The sequence below is a fragment of the Mugil cephalus genome, chromosome 20, assembly GCF_022458985.1.
Source record: "Mugil cephalus isolate CIBA_MC_2020 chromosome 20, CIBA_Mcephalus_1.1, whole genome shotgun sequence".
Taxonomy (NCBI): Eukaryota; Metazoa; Chordata; class Actinopteri; order Mugiliformes; family Mugilidae; genus Mugil; species Mugil cephalus.
The window spans coordinates 2,489,573-2,506,957 of record NC_061789.1 but is presented as its reverse complement, the minus strand read 5'-3'; the positions used below and the strand labels follow the sequence as shown (position 1 = coordinate 2,506,957).

The 17,385-nt window shown below is 43.3% G+C and overlaps 1 protein-coding gene across 2 annotated transcripts in view; it reads right to left on the bottom strand.

Moving 5' to 3' along the window:
* Nucleotides 1–214: 214 nt before the first annotated feature.
* The window catches only part of LOC124998327 (protein phosphatase 1 regulatory subunit 29), a 66,921-nt gene continuing 49,750 nt past the window's right edge, over nt 215–17,385 (bottom strand). The window contains exons 3-4 of one of the 2 annotated variants that reach the window (XM_047572626.1): nt 5,102–5,771; nt 215–4,819 (exon numbers count right to left, since the gene is read on the bottom strand). In XM_047572626.1, the coding sequence (XP_047428582.1) occupies nt 2,306–4,819; nt 5,102–5,440 (2,853 nt within the window). In that variant the 5' untranslated portion in view covers nt 5,441–5,771 and the 3' untranslated portion in view covers nt 215–2,305. Of the gene's footprint in view, nt 4,820–5,101; nt 5,798–17,385 lie in introns of those variants that run through there. The other variant, XM_047572627.1, reaches the window with a different exon arrangement.

The following is a 17,385-nucleotide window of genomic DNA, read 5'->3' as shown; positions in this document are numbered from 1 at the left end:
ACATGAGGGAGAAGAGCAAAGACTGACTGGTGGGGAGACTAAGATCTAGAACATACAGGTCTCAATAGGATAAAGAGGTCTCGGTCTCAAAGATGAAGCATCACGCATGTGAGTGGTTTCATACCAACAGCATCCTCATCCAGAAACCGAGCCGACCAAATTTAATTGACAAGAGGACAGAGTGGTAAAAACCTTCGTAATAATGATAATAATAATAATAATAATGGACTCGCCCTTTAATAAAACTTGGGAAAGTGTTTCACAAAACAAAAAGGAACAGAGTAAAAAACATCAACACAGATCCGCATGGAGGTATGTAAATTTTTGCATAACACTCCTCTTCAACAAAAAGACAAAAAGAAGAAAAGCAGTGTTCATAAATGCTATACAAGACCAATTTATCAGTCTCCTCATTTAATAAAATGGAGCAGTAACCCACTCACAGTATACCTACGTCCTGCTGGACTCTTGAAAGCAGTAAAAATGGCCGACAACATGATTATTTCTAGTATAACGTGATATATATAACATATTCAAGATGGCTGTGAAAATAAAATGTGAAGCAAGGACCTCTAAAATCAGTTTTCACATTATTAGGGTAGAAGGTCTCTGATTGTTTGCAGATGATGTGATATTTTATCTGCCACACTGTCACTTCATCACAAGTAGATCATTTGGATAGAAAAAGGTCAGATAATTCTAATGTGAGTAAAGACTAGGTGATGGCTATGCAGCATCACTGTTCTGTGGTGTATGTGAGGAGAATACATTAATCATGGTTGACATCTGTACATTTGTACATGCCATTAATTATCTAGTATTGTTCAGACGACCAGCCACTAGGCAACATATTGACAAGTAGTAATTTCCGTTCGGGCACATAGAATATAATTTGACAAGGCATGCCAACACCCGCTTACAACAACCACTGTGTACCACACAGCCACACACAATCATGAGGCATAAAGAGCAAGCGGACATGCCTGTCACAAGTTGGTTAATTAAGTTATCAATTATCAGACAACAACAGCATTCACTCCCAGAACAGAATAGACACATTGGCAGTAATTAGAAGTGTCCTTTCCCCTCTGTGCCTCGCTCAGTTTTCTATGTCGGAGAAAAGATTTGGAATGTACCACAGTGCTCGTATTGAATGGTGAAATAGATTTTGCCCATAACCTGCACGCAGTCTACTTACATTAACAGCGGCTGCTGAAAATTGTTTTTATCCCTGGCTGACCCCTTGATTACTTTTCTTTCTCCTTTATACCCCCCATCGTGCTCTCATTTTCTCTTGTTCTCGGTCACATATGGATCATATCTCTTGTGGCCTTTTGTAAAGAGCTTATTCATTGCTTTATTTAGTCTTTTACTGTTAAATGAACCTATTATTCATCAGGCATATAGCATATAGCATGGGTAGGTTAATTTGTCCTCTTTATTTAGGCAAATGCCTTTGAGGACAGTTATGGGAGAATATCCTTTGAACCTTTCTTGAGTGTTAGTGTTTAACGCCTTCCTATACAATCACTGCACTATTCAGGCTGAGGTTCCACTTTAATGTCTCTCGTGTTTTTCTTCAAGCCCACTTGACTGTTTTCTCAGTGTTCATATATTCCTTTCTTTACCGTTATCTGTGTGACAGATGCTTTTGAGATGCAAATACCTCCGCCTCAAGGAGGATCTCAGAGAGGAGAGCCGGGGCCTGCATTTGACATCTCTGTGCACTAATCTGCATGATGTCAGTTGCAACAGAGCCTAGATCTCACCCCATCACAGCCTCCCTTCACTTAGAAGCCTAAACATATCCATGTGGACGCTGCAAAGTGATGCGCCACCCAGAACAAAACAGGAAACATCTTGTATTACATAAGATTTAAACAAAGGGTATCATTTTACCCTCTGTAATCACGCACAGATGAAAACATGGCACTGATAAAGATGGTCACAAAACGTGATCACTTGAGTTGTACAAAATTATACAGTTGGCATTTGCTCCCTACGCTATAAATGATGAAACCCACACTGAAACACTAAGTAAGAATGATTCAAAAAAGGTGCTACGATGAAGTGTAAAATAAAACACTGTAATGAAGCTCAAATCCCAGGCACAGTTTCACAGTCCTTGCTTTTAGCACAATATTCTATACACCTAGCATGCCAAAAAAAAGACCCAAAGGCAAAATTGTGTCCCACATATTTCTCCCCATGATCTTCAAATGGTTTCTCGGGCCCAGAGGCCGATCAGGAGAAGTATCTGAAGCCTTTCCCGCCATGCTTAACTGTGGTCCTTGCGCTCAGTCAGTCACAGCTTCTGCTGAGCTGACACACCTTTCCAGTAATCAAGGATGTCATGCAGGTCCTCGCCTTTAGCAAACTGCACCTTTTTTCGAAGCGCATTTCCAGCCGTCACATAACAGGCCTCATCACGCTGGCCTTTCCGGTAGGGACGAAAGCGCTCCCAGATTCGCAGGGAGCTCTCAGTGGAGTACTCTGGGCTGGAGGAATAGCCAGAGTAACTGGAATGGTGTCGGGCAGGCGAAAGCTGAGAGTAAGAAGCTGCGTCCCTGCGGGAGCGCGTCAGGGGCTTTAGGAAAGAAACTCTCTGGGCTGGGGAGCCCTGGTGGGACCCTTCATAGTAGAGAGCTGGGACGGAGTGGCGGTGCTCCGAGCAGTGGTAGTCCTGCTGCACTTCCAGCTGCTGCTGCTGTTGTATTTGTTGCTGTTGTTGTTGATGGTAATGGTGTGCCTTCTGACTGTCCTGATGGGCACCAACACCACCACTGTCGCAACCACCACCACCCCCTCCACCACAGCTCCCACTCCCCACTAAGGGCAGCCTCTCCAGCGGCTCCCCACAGCCCACAGGACTGGCTCGGTCTGGGTAATGCTGCTGCTGTTGATTACAGGCATCTGGGCTCCTTGGCTCAGGAACATCCAGGCTGTACACCCTAGCTCCTCCACGTTCCCTGTCTCGACCCATGGAGCTACAAGATGTGGTGCTGCACTGTTTCTTCACAGCATTTACAATAACCACGGCTGCATCCGCACTCATTTGGCGCTGAATGGGACGTACGGCGGTGGCTGGAGGAGGGGGTCTGTAAGGGGGAGACATGACAAAGCCACCACCGCTGATCCCTGGGCGCTCAGAGAGAGGAGCGTTCAAGGCAGGGAGTGGAGGTGGAGGTGGTATTTTGTTGGGAGCAATGACTTGGCATCCATCTGTCATCCCTTGGGAGAGTGGAATGAGGCCACGTGTAAGAGAGGATGTGCTTGTAGGGGGTGGGGATGTGGGATTACAGGAAGCTGTAGGGTTAGTAGAGGCAGTTGAAGCAGCAACTGCTGCTGCGTCCAGTTTCAGCGCATCAATGCAGTTGTTAATGATCTGGTTAACCTTGTCCACCTCCATGGCAATTGTGGAGATCTCTGAGGCAGAGCCGTGTCCATCATCATCAGAGTCATCGCCAAGATCAGATCCATCGTGGTCCCTCAAGTCTTCCCCCCTCATCCCTCCATGTCCACCATCTCCCACCCGATCCATCCCTGCCCCTCCAGTTCTGACATCCATATAGTTTCCTTTGCTTGTAGACATAGCCTCTGAAAAGGCCGTGGCCATCTTTTCCACTTGAGGGATAGAAGAAAGTCTTGAGGAAGTGGTGTTTGCCGAGTGTAGCATTCCAGAGCTTGAGGAGGTGGACATGGGCAGTTTTCCTCCATGGTGATGCTGATACTGATGATGTTCCCGGGACTGTTCCTGAAGCTTGTGGACTGCCGATGGATCATTTGCTACTGCTGCCGCCACCTCTGGCCCATAGCGCATTTCCAGTATTGTTTTCTTGACACAGATAGATTTCTTCTTCTCGTCATGCATCCGCTTCTTACGCAGACAATAGTAGACGAATCCTAAGACAATGAGCATCCCAAACAGACAGCCCACAATGGTCATGATATAATGAGTAGTGGTGGAAGGTTTTGGGAGCATGTCGTCTTGGGGTTGACCCCGAGTAGAAAACTGGAGACAGGTGTGGTTATAGCGCTGAGAGTTGCGGATGGATGCTACACAGAAGGTGTAATTGTTGTGCGGTTTGAGCTTGTTGAGGGTGATCATCTCCTTCTTGTTCTTCAAATTCATCACATCGGACACGTATGTGTGATTATACTGTGTTAGAATATACATCTTGCTGTAGGGCCTCGGGATCTTCACAAGGAGAGAAGCTGATGACAAAGAGACATGCTGGAGCTTAATGCTGGGGCTGAAGCTGTCGTCTGTAGATGAGGAAGAGGTGGTGGGCTGGTGGTACGGCCCCACGCCGCCGAACATCTCCGGGCCAATCCCAGAAGGACCTTCCAGATCCGGTGGGAGCGAGGTCATTCCTGGAATCATCACACCATCCCGGCAGTGATGGTACAAAATGTTTTTAGCATTCCGACCAGCGTGGCCGGCAGCAATGGGACTGAGTAAGGGGAAGCCGAACATTTCCCGAGGGGTTTCGCACTGGAGGCGGTCATAGGTGTGTGAGACATTGTTGAAGAACTCCAGCCAGGTTAGGAAGCTATAAAGATCACAACCGCAATGGAATGGATTCGCCGCCAGTTCACACACCATCAACCGACTGAGGGTCGTGAACGTCGACGGGTCGATGCGGGCCAGTTTGTTGGATGACAGGTCAATACTGCTGAGACTGGGGCACTCCCAGAATGCATTGCTGGCAATAACCTCAATGAGGTTGTGCTGCAGGAACAGGCACTGCATGCGTCCAAGTCCTCTCATCATACCCTCAGTTAAATTTGTTAACTTGTTGTAGCCCAGCTGAAGAACCTGGAGAAAACACAAAAAGAGCATTTTCAAAGATTGATTTGACTTTTTTCTTTTCATTACCAGGACTTTCTTAGTGTTAGCCCTGAAACTGTCAGCACAGCCCCCGAACAACAATTGGTCTGATTCAATTTTAAAATAAAATAAAGAAGTCCATTGAAATGTTAAAGAATTAAGCACCTAGTTTTCTGTGTGCCTTTCCAAAATGAATCGAACTCTTTGTCGAGGAAGTGCTCATCTAAAACTATCGAATGCATTGTAAGCTGTGTGGTATTTCCTCCTCACCTGGAGATTGGCTTGACCTGCAAAGGCTCCGTCCTCAATGTAACTGATTTCATTCTTGGTGAGGTTGAGGTCAGTCAAGTTGGTGAAGCGGTACATGGAACTGAAGAGCACAGCTTTCAGCTTGTTCTCATTCAGTCTCAAATCATGAACAGTGTTGTTGATGTGCTGGGGTATAGTCTCGTACGGTGGCTGGTTCTGGCTACATATAGCCAGCCATACATAGCCTTTGTCCCCTTCAATGAGCCAGCAGTCACCGTTGGCCATGTTGGGGAAATAGGAGACGAATAGGAGGGAGGGAAGAATAAGGAGAATGAGAGAGGAGGTGGTAGAATCATGCATGATGCCAGGGAAATAGAAAAGGAGAAAAGGGGAAAAACGTTGATAGGAGCGAGGTGGAGGTGCAGACAGGAAAGGAAGGAGAGTGTGTTTATAGGAGTAAGGGAAGCAACGACAGTTGCTAGGAAGGATTTCAAAAGAGGAGATGGGTCTGGGTTGGGTGCTAAAAAAGGGGTGAAGGCTTCACAATGCCAGTCTCAGCATCACGGGGATTAGCACGGGGCCCAAATTATGTCATATCTAGTTTGACTGCAGAGTGAGTTGACACAATACGTCTTCATGCTCTCTCCCTAGGACTCAGTTGATGGATGGATCCTTGGAAGAATCTGAGGATCTGTAGAGGAGAACAGAACAAAACAGACATGTTTTAGGGTTATATTGTCAGTTCTTTCTACACAAAAGGGTTGAAGAATTACAATAAACAATCTTGATTTGTGGAATAAATGAGGACAAATGAATTCAAACCACAACGAAACTCAGGCAATGCTGTAAAGCTGCAACAATTCTATTTAGTGAAACTGCAGGCATCACAAAATTATTATCGGGGACTTTTAGAGACTTTTTTCTTCCGCTGGCTGTTCTTTATCGCCATGATAATATATGCATGCTGCAGTGCCACAGAAGGTCTTCGTTTAGCCTACTGCATCTCCTCCTCCCTCGGTTCTCCACCTCAGAAGGCTATGAGGTCATCAAGCCTCGACTTTTATCTGCAGTATGTGCACCTGCCAATCTCTCCTCACTCCCGAGGGTTTTTTTTTATTTTAGACACAAAGTGCAGCATTAATCACCCAAATGCTGACAGCACATTGTCTCTGCAGACATTCCTTGTTATGACTCTATCCCGCCAAACCCTAAGCTCTCTAACCCATCTGCATGTCGTTTGAATAGCAGTCAAGCGTTTACATAAGGAGAGGATTAGCTGCCTGTTGCATCATGACAGACATTGTCCTCTTGCCGGCTCAGCAGCTGGGGAAAAACACACTTACTATTACGCACACATTGCACAACATACACACTAACATGGAAGCACGCACGAAAAAATGTGTGCATGCAGTATCATCTACAACCATACAAGTCAAAGCTATCAATGTGGATTCAGACCAACAATCTGTTTCTCGGAGGAACAAGCCACATTTCTTTCCAGTGTTCCAAATTCAGGCTTATTTCTAATTCTGGCAAAGAACTGAACTCATTAAGGTTTATTCTGGTCCATTCTCCCCAGAGGTACCAGCAGGGAGCCGGGTCCATCTTCTTTTTAGATCTATGTATTACTGCAGAAAATCCAAATCATGTGTGTAATGACCTTAGGCACCTGTTAGGTTACTTGTCTTCTCTTATTCTTTCTTATGTAGAAACAGAGCCAGGGAGATGTAAATGCATCAGCTTGTGATTACTCACACTGCCCTCAGGGGTGGTTATCAATCTATCTGACTATGCATGGAATTCATTTGAAAGTTGTCAGTGAGGGGCATTTAAAGGGACCACTTACCCTGAGCTATAAAGTATTTTAGGCTTGCCCGTGTCCGCCATGTTTCTTCTTACAATACCAGTACAATACTGCTGCCAACATTAAATGACAAAGAAACATTTAATGATCTGAAGATGACCCGGGCATCATCTGTAAAATAAGGTGAGGGCAGTTTAGTCTCACGGGCCAACATGACCTCCAGTTGCACTGGGCCACAAGTGTTTACCGCCAAAGTGACAGAAGGATGAAGCAGCCGGATGAATTCTAAAGTGCATAGGGAGATACTGTCTGTTGAGAGCCAGCCAAATGAAGCAAATATGGTGGAGTGTGTTATACTGCACAGATGGACCATGACCCAAAAAGATGCTGGAAAACCAACCCAGGAGGGTTTGAAGGTAAAGAAGGGGAGTATTTAGTAATCTCTGTGGAGTTTACAGAGGTTGATTACCCTACCATATAAATGTTTTGGAGAGTTGCTCTGGAGTAGCGCCATTGGGAACTGAATATGCCCAGGAAAAGATCTGCTAGGCCAATCAAATCATTTATGCACCGATGGACAAAAGACTGGTTGTAGGACTATCTAGCTGCGTGCAGAAGTATGACTTTCTGTGTATCTGTTGAAAAAACAAAACAAAAAATATAATAAAATCCTAATGGAATATTGCCAGGCTTCCTACACCAGGTTATCAGTCACTTGATCTCAACTCAAAATCTATACCTGGTAATATATTCCAAAGGACAAAACCCATTTATTGGTGATAAGCAAAAAAATAATGCATTTCCTAAACATATTTTTTTGTTTGCCTATTCTTCTACATAACTAATATATACTGAACCCTTCTACAGTTCTACAGTACAGTTTTCTACAGTCTTCAATATTCAAACAAATGAATTACCAAGTGAGTGAAGGACCAGTATCTTTTTACCAATCAGCTCTTTAAAATCACTTCATGATATTCACAAAAGACTTTGCAGGTACCTTTTTGAATGACGTGTCCTTAAGAGTTACACGTGCTATATGTATAAAATATATGGAAGATATTCTTTTCATTTGCTCCACTGCTCCCCAGTGGATCAAATGCAGTCTGTACTCAGCCCATCACTAAGCACATTCTGGGACACTCCTATTGCAATTGATTGTCTTGCTCCCTCGTCTGAGGTTTATCCCCTCCACATGAGACGTGATCTCATTTGGTGCTCCACATAGTGGAACCCAGAGGCTTCACGCGAGGGAGGCAGTGAAACACGGCATACCCGCATGGGTGTGCGTTTAGGGATACGATTGCATAACGAGGAACACGGGACACTCGGAACACCTGTCATAAAGGGGAAAGACATGACTCGCAACACTGATCCAGTTGTATAAATGTAGGACAGGAGATCAAACCTTTTTCCCCCCTTCGGTGCTGCAGACTGTAGTTGAGTCTTGTGACAGCTGCTTACTGATCTCAAACAGCAGTGCTCAAACTACATGATGATCAACTCCAGCAAACATGTTATATTTTACAGATAGCGGTGAAAACAGACTCTTTGTATTGCGGCTCTATGTGAGCTGTACACTTGCAGCCTGAGTAACTCATAGCAGCAGAAATTGCTCATGTCGAGGAAACTGGGAGGTACGAGGACAGTTTTATTCTGTCCTATTTCCATCTCATTTAGAAAGGAAAATCATTTTTATAATGCTTCATCTAATAAAGTACTGACTTACATAAAGTCTTAGACCCCATACCAAGTAAATCAGTTTGCAATAAAATGTTAAAGCTAAATATAACTTGCTACAGGGCTACCTTAGTCTGCTGCTATAATATGCAACGTTTAATTTCTTCTGGATGATAAGAGTGAATTCCTGTAATTTACATTCTTTTAGCTCTTAAAGGAGCCTTTTGAATGAGTTGTAGAGTATAGTTTAGTTTAGTTTATTAGGAGGACCTGAAACCCACATGACTAGTCCAAGATTAACCCCATCCCACAAGTTTACATACTGTATATAACTTACTTTAGTCCTCTTGCCATATATATAAAGTTGGAGACCCCTCTCTCTGAACAGGGGAGGTGGACTGAGATATAATTTGCCATCAATTTGCAACTCAGTCTTAACAGTTCTTAACATCTTCACGCCTCGAGACTGGAGCCTATGGACATTAAGATATTAACACTTAGGTGAAATCAATTTCCCCTTTTTTCACCTTTGCCTCTTATTTATACACCAACAAAAGTTAAACTTAAAAGACTTCACGTCTGTACATCTTGTCTGTCTACATTTTGAAGTGGTCTTCAAAACTGATTTAATGTTGCATCACGATAAGGCAGTGTGTGTGTGTGTTTACCATCACTACCACAAAGAGCACACAGCCGTCACAGTAGTGCACCAGTAGTAACCCGTGTTTGTCCTTGCTGTCAGCGCTCGCTTTCTTTTCAAGCCAACAGTTCTTCCTCTGAATGTTGGTTTTCTTTTATTATCTGGAGGTTTTTCTGCACACTAATCCAGGTCAGTCGCTGTGGTCGCTTCCCTCTACACCTCTGACATCACAATCACTACTGGGTGACGAAAAATAATCAGACACTGAACTCAAAACCCAAATAGCATGCAAAATACAGAGATCTATTTAACCTTGTTGAACATCCTGGAAATTTGGTGAACGCAGCTTCTTCATTTCTAAATGACTGGTGAGGAGTGAGGTTTTATGTGGAACATCTGTGGGTGTTGTCCTTTGTCTGAATTCATGTGGCCTCTTTCTTGCCTTCAAGTTCTCTTGCTGCCTCCCCACCAGTTGAACTTTCTCCCTTGGAAAACATCCGGACACCTGCTTTGTAGAATAAACCCCTTTTGGGATTTTTTCCATTTCCTTTTGTGTAGACTTTTGTTTGGATTTCCCTGATCCGAGAGTTTGTTTCATTTATTGTTATGTGCATGGAGTAGAAGAATTCTTTGTTTTGTGTGTGTGCCTCTCTTTCCTGTAGTGATGGAAGTATCGATATTTCACTCACGATCTGCACAATACCAGGTCTTTATGCTCTAAAATTGATTCTCAAATCAAAATATCAATATTTTTGATATACAGCCATTCGAGGTAATGTAGGAACACGGTGGCAAGTAACTAAACTATTAACTAAACTACCTCAGGTTAAACCACAACATGAGGCACTTATGATGAGGGGACAGAAGAAGAGAGCACAGAGTCACAATTAAGATGCAAGTTTTCAGTTTATTGTAGTTCTTAATAGTTTAATCATACTTTATTTTAATGGTCTTATTATTTTACTTCTGTCTGGTTTTTCTGTTGTTGTATTAGTTATATAGTAAATGAGGCCACTACCTCAATATACTTCAGAGTTTAAAATAAATAAATAAACAACACTGATGTCTGGTATTCTTTATGAAGCTACCATTTGAAATAATTTTTAGGTTAACCAGACACAAAAGGGTGCATTTACACAAAGTATCGGATCAGTGTTGCCGATACCAGCCTGAATTTTACTCAGTATCAGATCAGAAAGGAACTCGATGGTATCGAATGTCTCTACTTTCCTCCTCTCTTCCTGGAAGTGTGGAAGCAGAACATTGGCTGCCACCTGTGAGCACCAGAACAACACCATATTAGCTCACCCTATGGCCAGTTAGCCAATCAGAGATGGAGGAAGCAATTTAAAAGTCACGCTACTGCTCTCTTTGCTCTCTTGATTTGTGAACCTTGCTCTTGGTGTTTTGCTCTCTGTACTTGTAAGGTTTGCAGTGGGAAGGTAGAGCCTACGTAAGGCTGGGTGTACACCATGGACTCACGTAGTTCATGTTGTTACCTCAGTAGTAAATGGTTTGATGTCAATGATGTTTTGTTTGAGGACTTTTGTAGAGAAGCTTGTCAGGCTTTTTGTTTCGTTTCATTTCAGAAAGCGCTAAGCCAGGCCTTATTTCATTCTACTTTGTTTCTTTTGTTCGGCACAACCCCTCACAGCTCTTCCCACCCCAGCATTCAGAAAACCATCATTTGTTATTCACCTAAATGCTTTTTCTTTTATTGCCACACATGCGCCGTGGGTCGTTGTTTTTACTGATTGTCAGCATTATTGTTTCTGCAAAAGGAACTTAACATTTGTTTCCCCCAATTGTTTAAGTTCTCTTTAATCAGTTTAAGTTCTTTTATTTCCTGCTTCCACCTCCTTTAATGTCTGAATTTTGGTCCTGCATAACAGATGGAAGGTGCAAGAAACCGAACAAGTCCAGTTTCCTTTGTTCCAACTTCTTTGTAAACGTCTGCATGCCTCTTTGTTGCATCAGTATGACTTGCAGAGTCCACCCAAACCATTTCACCACAATATATTTAGCTTAGCCCACTGTCTTTTCTTTCTTTTTCTTTTTAATAACCATTCACGTGCAGCTTTTGTTCATTTTCGGAACAAATACTTTTAAAGCCTAATTTGCATACACTTTTTCACATTAGTGAAGCGCACACAAATGTTACATAACACTTCATGAGCCACTTGATGTGATATGGATCTGGGTTACCCGCCCGGTGCACACGTTCATATTGATTCTCGCTGTTGCCATGGAAACTCACGATATGATTGACACCGCCAATTAAGCGCAGTGGTAGGAGAATAGGATGTTGTTGGCATTTGCATCAAATCAGCATGTCTCTTCTGCTTCATTAGTCACGATGATGAAACTCTCCTCACAGAATTCTAATGGCGTCCAATGAGCACTGACTGTGACAGGTGCTGGAATGGGAGGGGGTCCATTGCTCTGTCACACTTGTTGGACCTAAGCCACTGTCAGTCCGACTGTAAACCCTCCCCCCCCTCCCACCCCCCAACTCCTCATGCTTGTGGGTGCATATGATGCTGTCATTTTGAATCATTGTCACCTGGGAATTACATGTGCTCATCGAAGCGACGTGTCAAAGCTAAGAGACGCACATTCTGCCACATGAAAGTGCAGGACAAATTTGCTCTGTGCTTTTCATGTGATTTGTGCTCACAATCTGTGTGTAATTAGGATTGGATTCACTCATGCAGCAGCTGATTACACAATCAGAGGACCACCTTCTGTATTCTAGGCGCACTGTGGGAGTGGAGAAGCGGGCTGTAAATGTATCTGGAGCCGTGAAGATGCAGTCAAAGTAGAAACAGTTATCAATGAGAATCGAAATTATTCATTTTATTACTAATAAATGTTAGCCTGGAAGTCAGCCCAAACTTTTCCCTTATGTGCCCTCCCTTACAATTCTGCCGTTGCTACGGCAATAACCAAGACAATATGCAGACCCCAATGCCATAGCCTGACATGCAAGAGCTGTATTTGGTCCACTTCGTAGTACTATGTTTTGGCATTAGTATTTCCGGCTGTTTGTGCATCTCTGCTATTTTGAATCAAGGAAATGTTAACTGAGGTGTTTTTACAGAGTGAGCCAGACTGACCAGCACAAATATAAATGGCCTACATACATGGGTTATGGCGTCTAGTCTTGCGGAGGTATAAACTCTGCTCATGCAAATCTGCTCAAATCTTTTTGGAACGAATGTTTGTCTGGAGTCACTCCATTGGGAGCTGATTATGACAAAGATGTGCCGCCTACTGCATACTGCTGCTGGCTAGGCTAGTTCGCTAGTGTCTGCTTGTTGGTTGCTACCTGGTAGCTGACTGTTAGCCTGCTGGTCGGTTTTCAGTTGGACTGGGCTTCTAAATGTGTTTTGGCATAATGGATTGTAGCATCTCAACCTGTGTAATAATGAATGCCAGGCCAATCAAATCATTTGGGCTCGGCTTTATCCATTAAAGAGAAGAGTTGCACAGCATTTGGGTGCCCTTGACTATGATTATGGCCACGATTGGTTGTAGGACCATCCATTTTTATGCAAAAATAGTTTTCTTTCTCTGTATCAGTTGAAACCTGCCACATAATGAAATCTCAGTAGCATTCAGATAAGAACTGAGTCTGACTACCAGGCTACATAAATCTTAATTCATGGAGACGCTTTTGATACCACTGTGGGAGATTCAACACTTTCATGTGGTTTGATTTTTATCAGTGTTTGGCAGGTTTGGTTAGACGTGCGCCACCAGATAGGGCTTTGACAGCTATGTTCATAAGAAACATAAGAAGGACACCATCGTGGGGTGCTCATTTATATTCAGCAGAAACTTTCAATAAGGTCTGAGTGTACATCCGCTGACATTTGCAGGAAATGGTGTTAACTCAGTTGTATAGAGTTTTCATTGTAATCAGAGGCTGTGCGTCAGAAGAAAATGTCTCACACTTTTCTTTAGGTCTTTTTTATTTTCCTACATGAAGCTGTTGGCCTCTGTGCTTCTGTTCAGTGGCCAAGGCAGAAACAGTGACAAAGGTGTGAGGTGTGACTGATGAAGTTTGTGGCCTTTGGTGAAAGGAGTGAACTTTCCAGAACTTTTCTAGAACTGTGTTTTAAATTTAATCCCCTCCTTGATTTAAACACTGGCCCCTTCTTTGTTGAAGTCATGGGGAAGAGGTTTTAGTCTGGTAGTGCCTTAAGGACCTCCTTAGATAATAAATCTTTGAGACCGAGGTAGCAGCTGACTGCACAAAGGTCCATGTTGTTCATTCATTCAGACAGTGTAAACTTGCAACTGTCAACTACAGAAATACCACTAAAGTTTCTGCATAATCCCTCAAAGAGTTGCACTGTATTTTCATTAAGGAGATCTGCATAATCCAACACCTGTTGAAACAGTATACAAACTGACATAAAGTATTTCTATATTTGTGAATGTTCTCAACCAGCTGCAAAATACAAAGAAGAAAAGAAAGATGAAAAAAATAACAGTAGTTGCTGTTAGAAGTGAGATAACCACGTAAAGGATACCATAACACTGGACACTCAAAAAGCACATTTGACAATGTCATTGGATAAAATAACAATAAAATATGCGTTGAGCTGTAGCGGTTGTTGATCTGTGCCAATGCACCAGCGATTATTTAGGCAGGTGCTGAGAATCCAGGGGCTGCCGGCAGCTTATTTTTTTTCCAAGCGTTACTCCCTTTTGACTGACTGTAATGGGATGTTTATGTGCAAACTGTGATTATTGTACTAAAACCATGTCATGCCTAGAGTAATCTCGGAGAGATCACATAAATTCTCTAAAGCAGGCAAACAGAGGAGCATCCAATACGCTGAGATTTTCTGTTTTTATGCGTTTTGCCCGAAACCTTTTTTTTTTTATTTTTTCGAGTGGCTCTTCACAATTTCATTTGTTTTCATCATGTTGCTCGACACTGAATAGATTTGATTCATTTCACTGTGAGTCATAAGACCTTAGAAGGACTAATTTGAAGCTTGTGTACTGAGCTATTCAAGTGCTGATTTCAGACAGAGATAACTCTTTTTCTCCCCCACAGTATAACTAAATACTCTTTCTTTGAAATCTGGATGCAACCTATAGCCTTGTTGGGGGAGCTGTGGACTATAGTGGGCCGAGAAGCATTTTTGTACCGAGGGTTGAATCCCCTCTGTGTCCATGGCCTGAATAATTGCTCCCTGGACATTGCATACATTATTGTTAGAGTGATTTGTTGCTGACTCAGGTCTCCATTGTTGAACTTCAAAGTGCCAAATGAATTAAGCTAACCACCACCCTATAAACCTCGTACAGCTTATATGCAAACACACAGTGAGGAACGTTCCACTAATCCATCCTCTTCATCAGATTTCCCACGCTAGCAAATTCACTTTGTTCTCAGTTATAATGTCACCATTAAATTCTCATCCAAAGACCCGTCTACCAATCTCTCCTAAGTCACCATTATTCAAATTTATTATTGCAATTGTGTGACTCTGCCTTTTCAGACTGACCTGGGGCAAGTTCATGTGAGGAGACCCACCAACATCTCAGAACAGCTGTCGAATGGGCTAAATTCCCTCAAAGCGGCTCTAGATGACAGATCAGCAGTTACCGAAAATCTTAAGTCTGTCGTGTCGTCCTGCTCTCTCCATCTGCATCATCTGAAGTCTCAATCAGCCTGTTCCATCACCACCTGGGTGTGGGCTCCTAGAGGCCCTGTTCATCTATTACCTATGACCCAAAGCTCTAGTCACATCAAAGAAATTTGCTTTTACTTCCAAGCGGTCACTCCAAAACAAACTAAGTTGCAGATCTGGTGTCTGTGGAAATACGGTCACAGTAGAGGTGTGTTTTACTGTACGTCTACAGGAAATGATTGTTTGCCAGGACAAAAGAAGGCAGCCTACAGCAGCTAGGAGTACGCGTTAATACTCCACGCTGTAGCTGTGAATTTAATTTTGAGCTTTTCATGCACCAATATGTATTGTGTATACACAATAAATAGGCGGCAGAACCAACATGAAAGTATGGAAACTCTAATACACAGTGCATGGATGTAGCCAAAAAACTGACTGATAATCTGTCACAAACCACCTCCACAGACAATTATCTCCTATTTTTTTCTTACGTTGATCTCTCCCCTCCAAGTTCTCTGGATCTTTTTTTCCTCACTCTCTTCCTCTCCTCCTCGTCTCTGAACCTTAACCTGATCTCTACACAAGCTTCCTCGACATTTGTTCTAGCCTTCATTTCCTCCGGCGTGCCTCTGTCTCGCCTCCTCTCCGTATCGCTCTCCATTCCATCAGCCGTCGCTTTTCCTACACTTCCTTCTTGTCCAGGCCAGTTCCCCGGAGTACAGTCAGAGTAGTGTGGAAAGAGACGAGGGGCTGTAAGCGGAAACACTCTTTCCTCTCCACTTCACACGGGGCTTAAGGATGAGACAAACACAACTACAGACGGAGAAGTCCTTCACCGTGTACATACGTCTGAATGGTGCAGATGATTTCTTGGCGGCTATAAGACCAACCTGCTTCACTCCTGCTACGCTTTAAAGAGAGATTTATTTAGTGTTGCCCTTCAACTATAATGTCTTTTTTTTAAAATGTAAGGAACATATAGGATGAGGCTGCATCGGTTAGTATTCAGACATTTCTTGCATTTCAATGTCTTAGAGCTATTGTTGCTCATGTGGGACAGGTAAATGTATGTATAAATGAGGAAGACGAGAGGGGAAATGGAAATGAAGAGGAGGAGAGACGGCAGTAGTGGACACAGAAATGACGAGGAGCCACTTTTGAGCTGCGATTTCTTCACAATCTCCTTATTCACAGCCACAACGAACGCGGACAATGTCACACGCGGTGAAGCACAAATCACCTTCAGTGATTCAGGTTATACTCAAGGATAAAGCAGGCTATACTGAGGCTGAAAGAACGAAAAAAGAGAGAGAAGTCAGAAAGGAATGAGGAGGAAAGTCGGGGAAAGAGTGTTCAAACCACCTCTCACACGTTTGATCTATAATTCATATTTTATCATCGTGTACTCCTTGAGATCTTTTCGACTTCTGTCTCCTTTTTTTTTTTCTTTTTTCCACGCCTGTCTCACTTTTCTCTGTCCTTTCCGACCTTCTTCGGCGGATTGTGTCTACATCTGTTTGTGTGATGTTTAGGACGCCGTCATCTTCGACCGCTCATGCATGCCTTCGTATCAGTTTCCTCAGATGCCTCAGAGGAAGAAGAGGCGGCGCGGCGGAGCGTGACGGAGTGGCCCTGCAGGTCTGTGGATAAATGGAGCAGAGCACCTTAGCCCCACTCAACTGACCACAGCAACACCACTACTAACATACTTTCTCCCCTGACCCCAAATGGCTGGGCAGAAGGGCAGAAGGGGTGTTGTTTCCACGATGTGAGTCAGAAGATAATAGGGCGTTCTGAGGGTTTGCAGTAAGAGAAGCGGGGTAGATAACATAGAGCTCTGGTTGGAGCCAGAGGGATGCATGCTGAAACTCAAGCGCAGTTATAGCAATCATGCGGAAAGAAGAGGATTGTTTTCTTGCTGGAAGCAAGGTCAGGATTTGTGGTACAGCAGCAGGGAGAAGCAGAGCATGCGGCTTGCACCTGGGCCAAGAAGCTGGATGATGTGATCTAAAAAGAGCAGCGACAACCCAGAGATTGAGGTCAGTGAAATGTTAGAGATTGAAGTCCAGGGCAATCATACCTCGCAGTGCAGGAAACGTTGTGGAAAATAGTAAAAATGCACTCAACTGTAGGTGCATGTAGGTTTAGATTTCTTAGCAGGCGCGGATTTAAGAGGATAAAGTACTTGCTGGATTTTAAACGCAGGTTTAAATCCACAAATAAGTAAATAAATATTTCATCAAGGTATCAACGACCAAGATGAAGTATTATTGACAAAAACCTGAATGAATCAGCCAACGTTTTCACCTATTGCACTTGAGGGAGATGAGATCTCTGAAATATCCACTTTATATCTCAGTGCGTCTGTGAAGGTCTTCTGGTCATGGTACAGTGCCGCTTGAAAGTTTTGGTTCATTAAAACTCAACAAGTTTAGTTGCCTTTGTTTCAGCTTTTTTCCCCCCTGAACATACACTGATGCTTAAAGGTTTTTGGCACTTTTCATAATGTGTTTACATTCGTCCATATAAA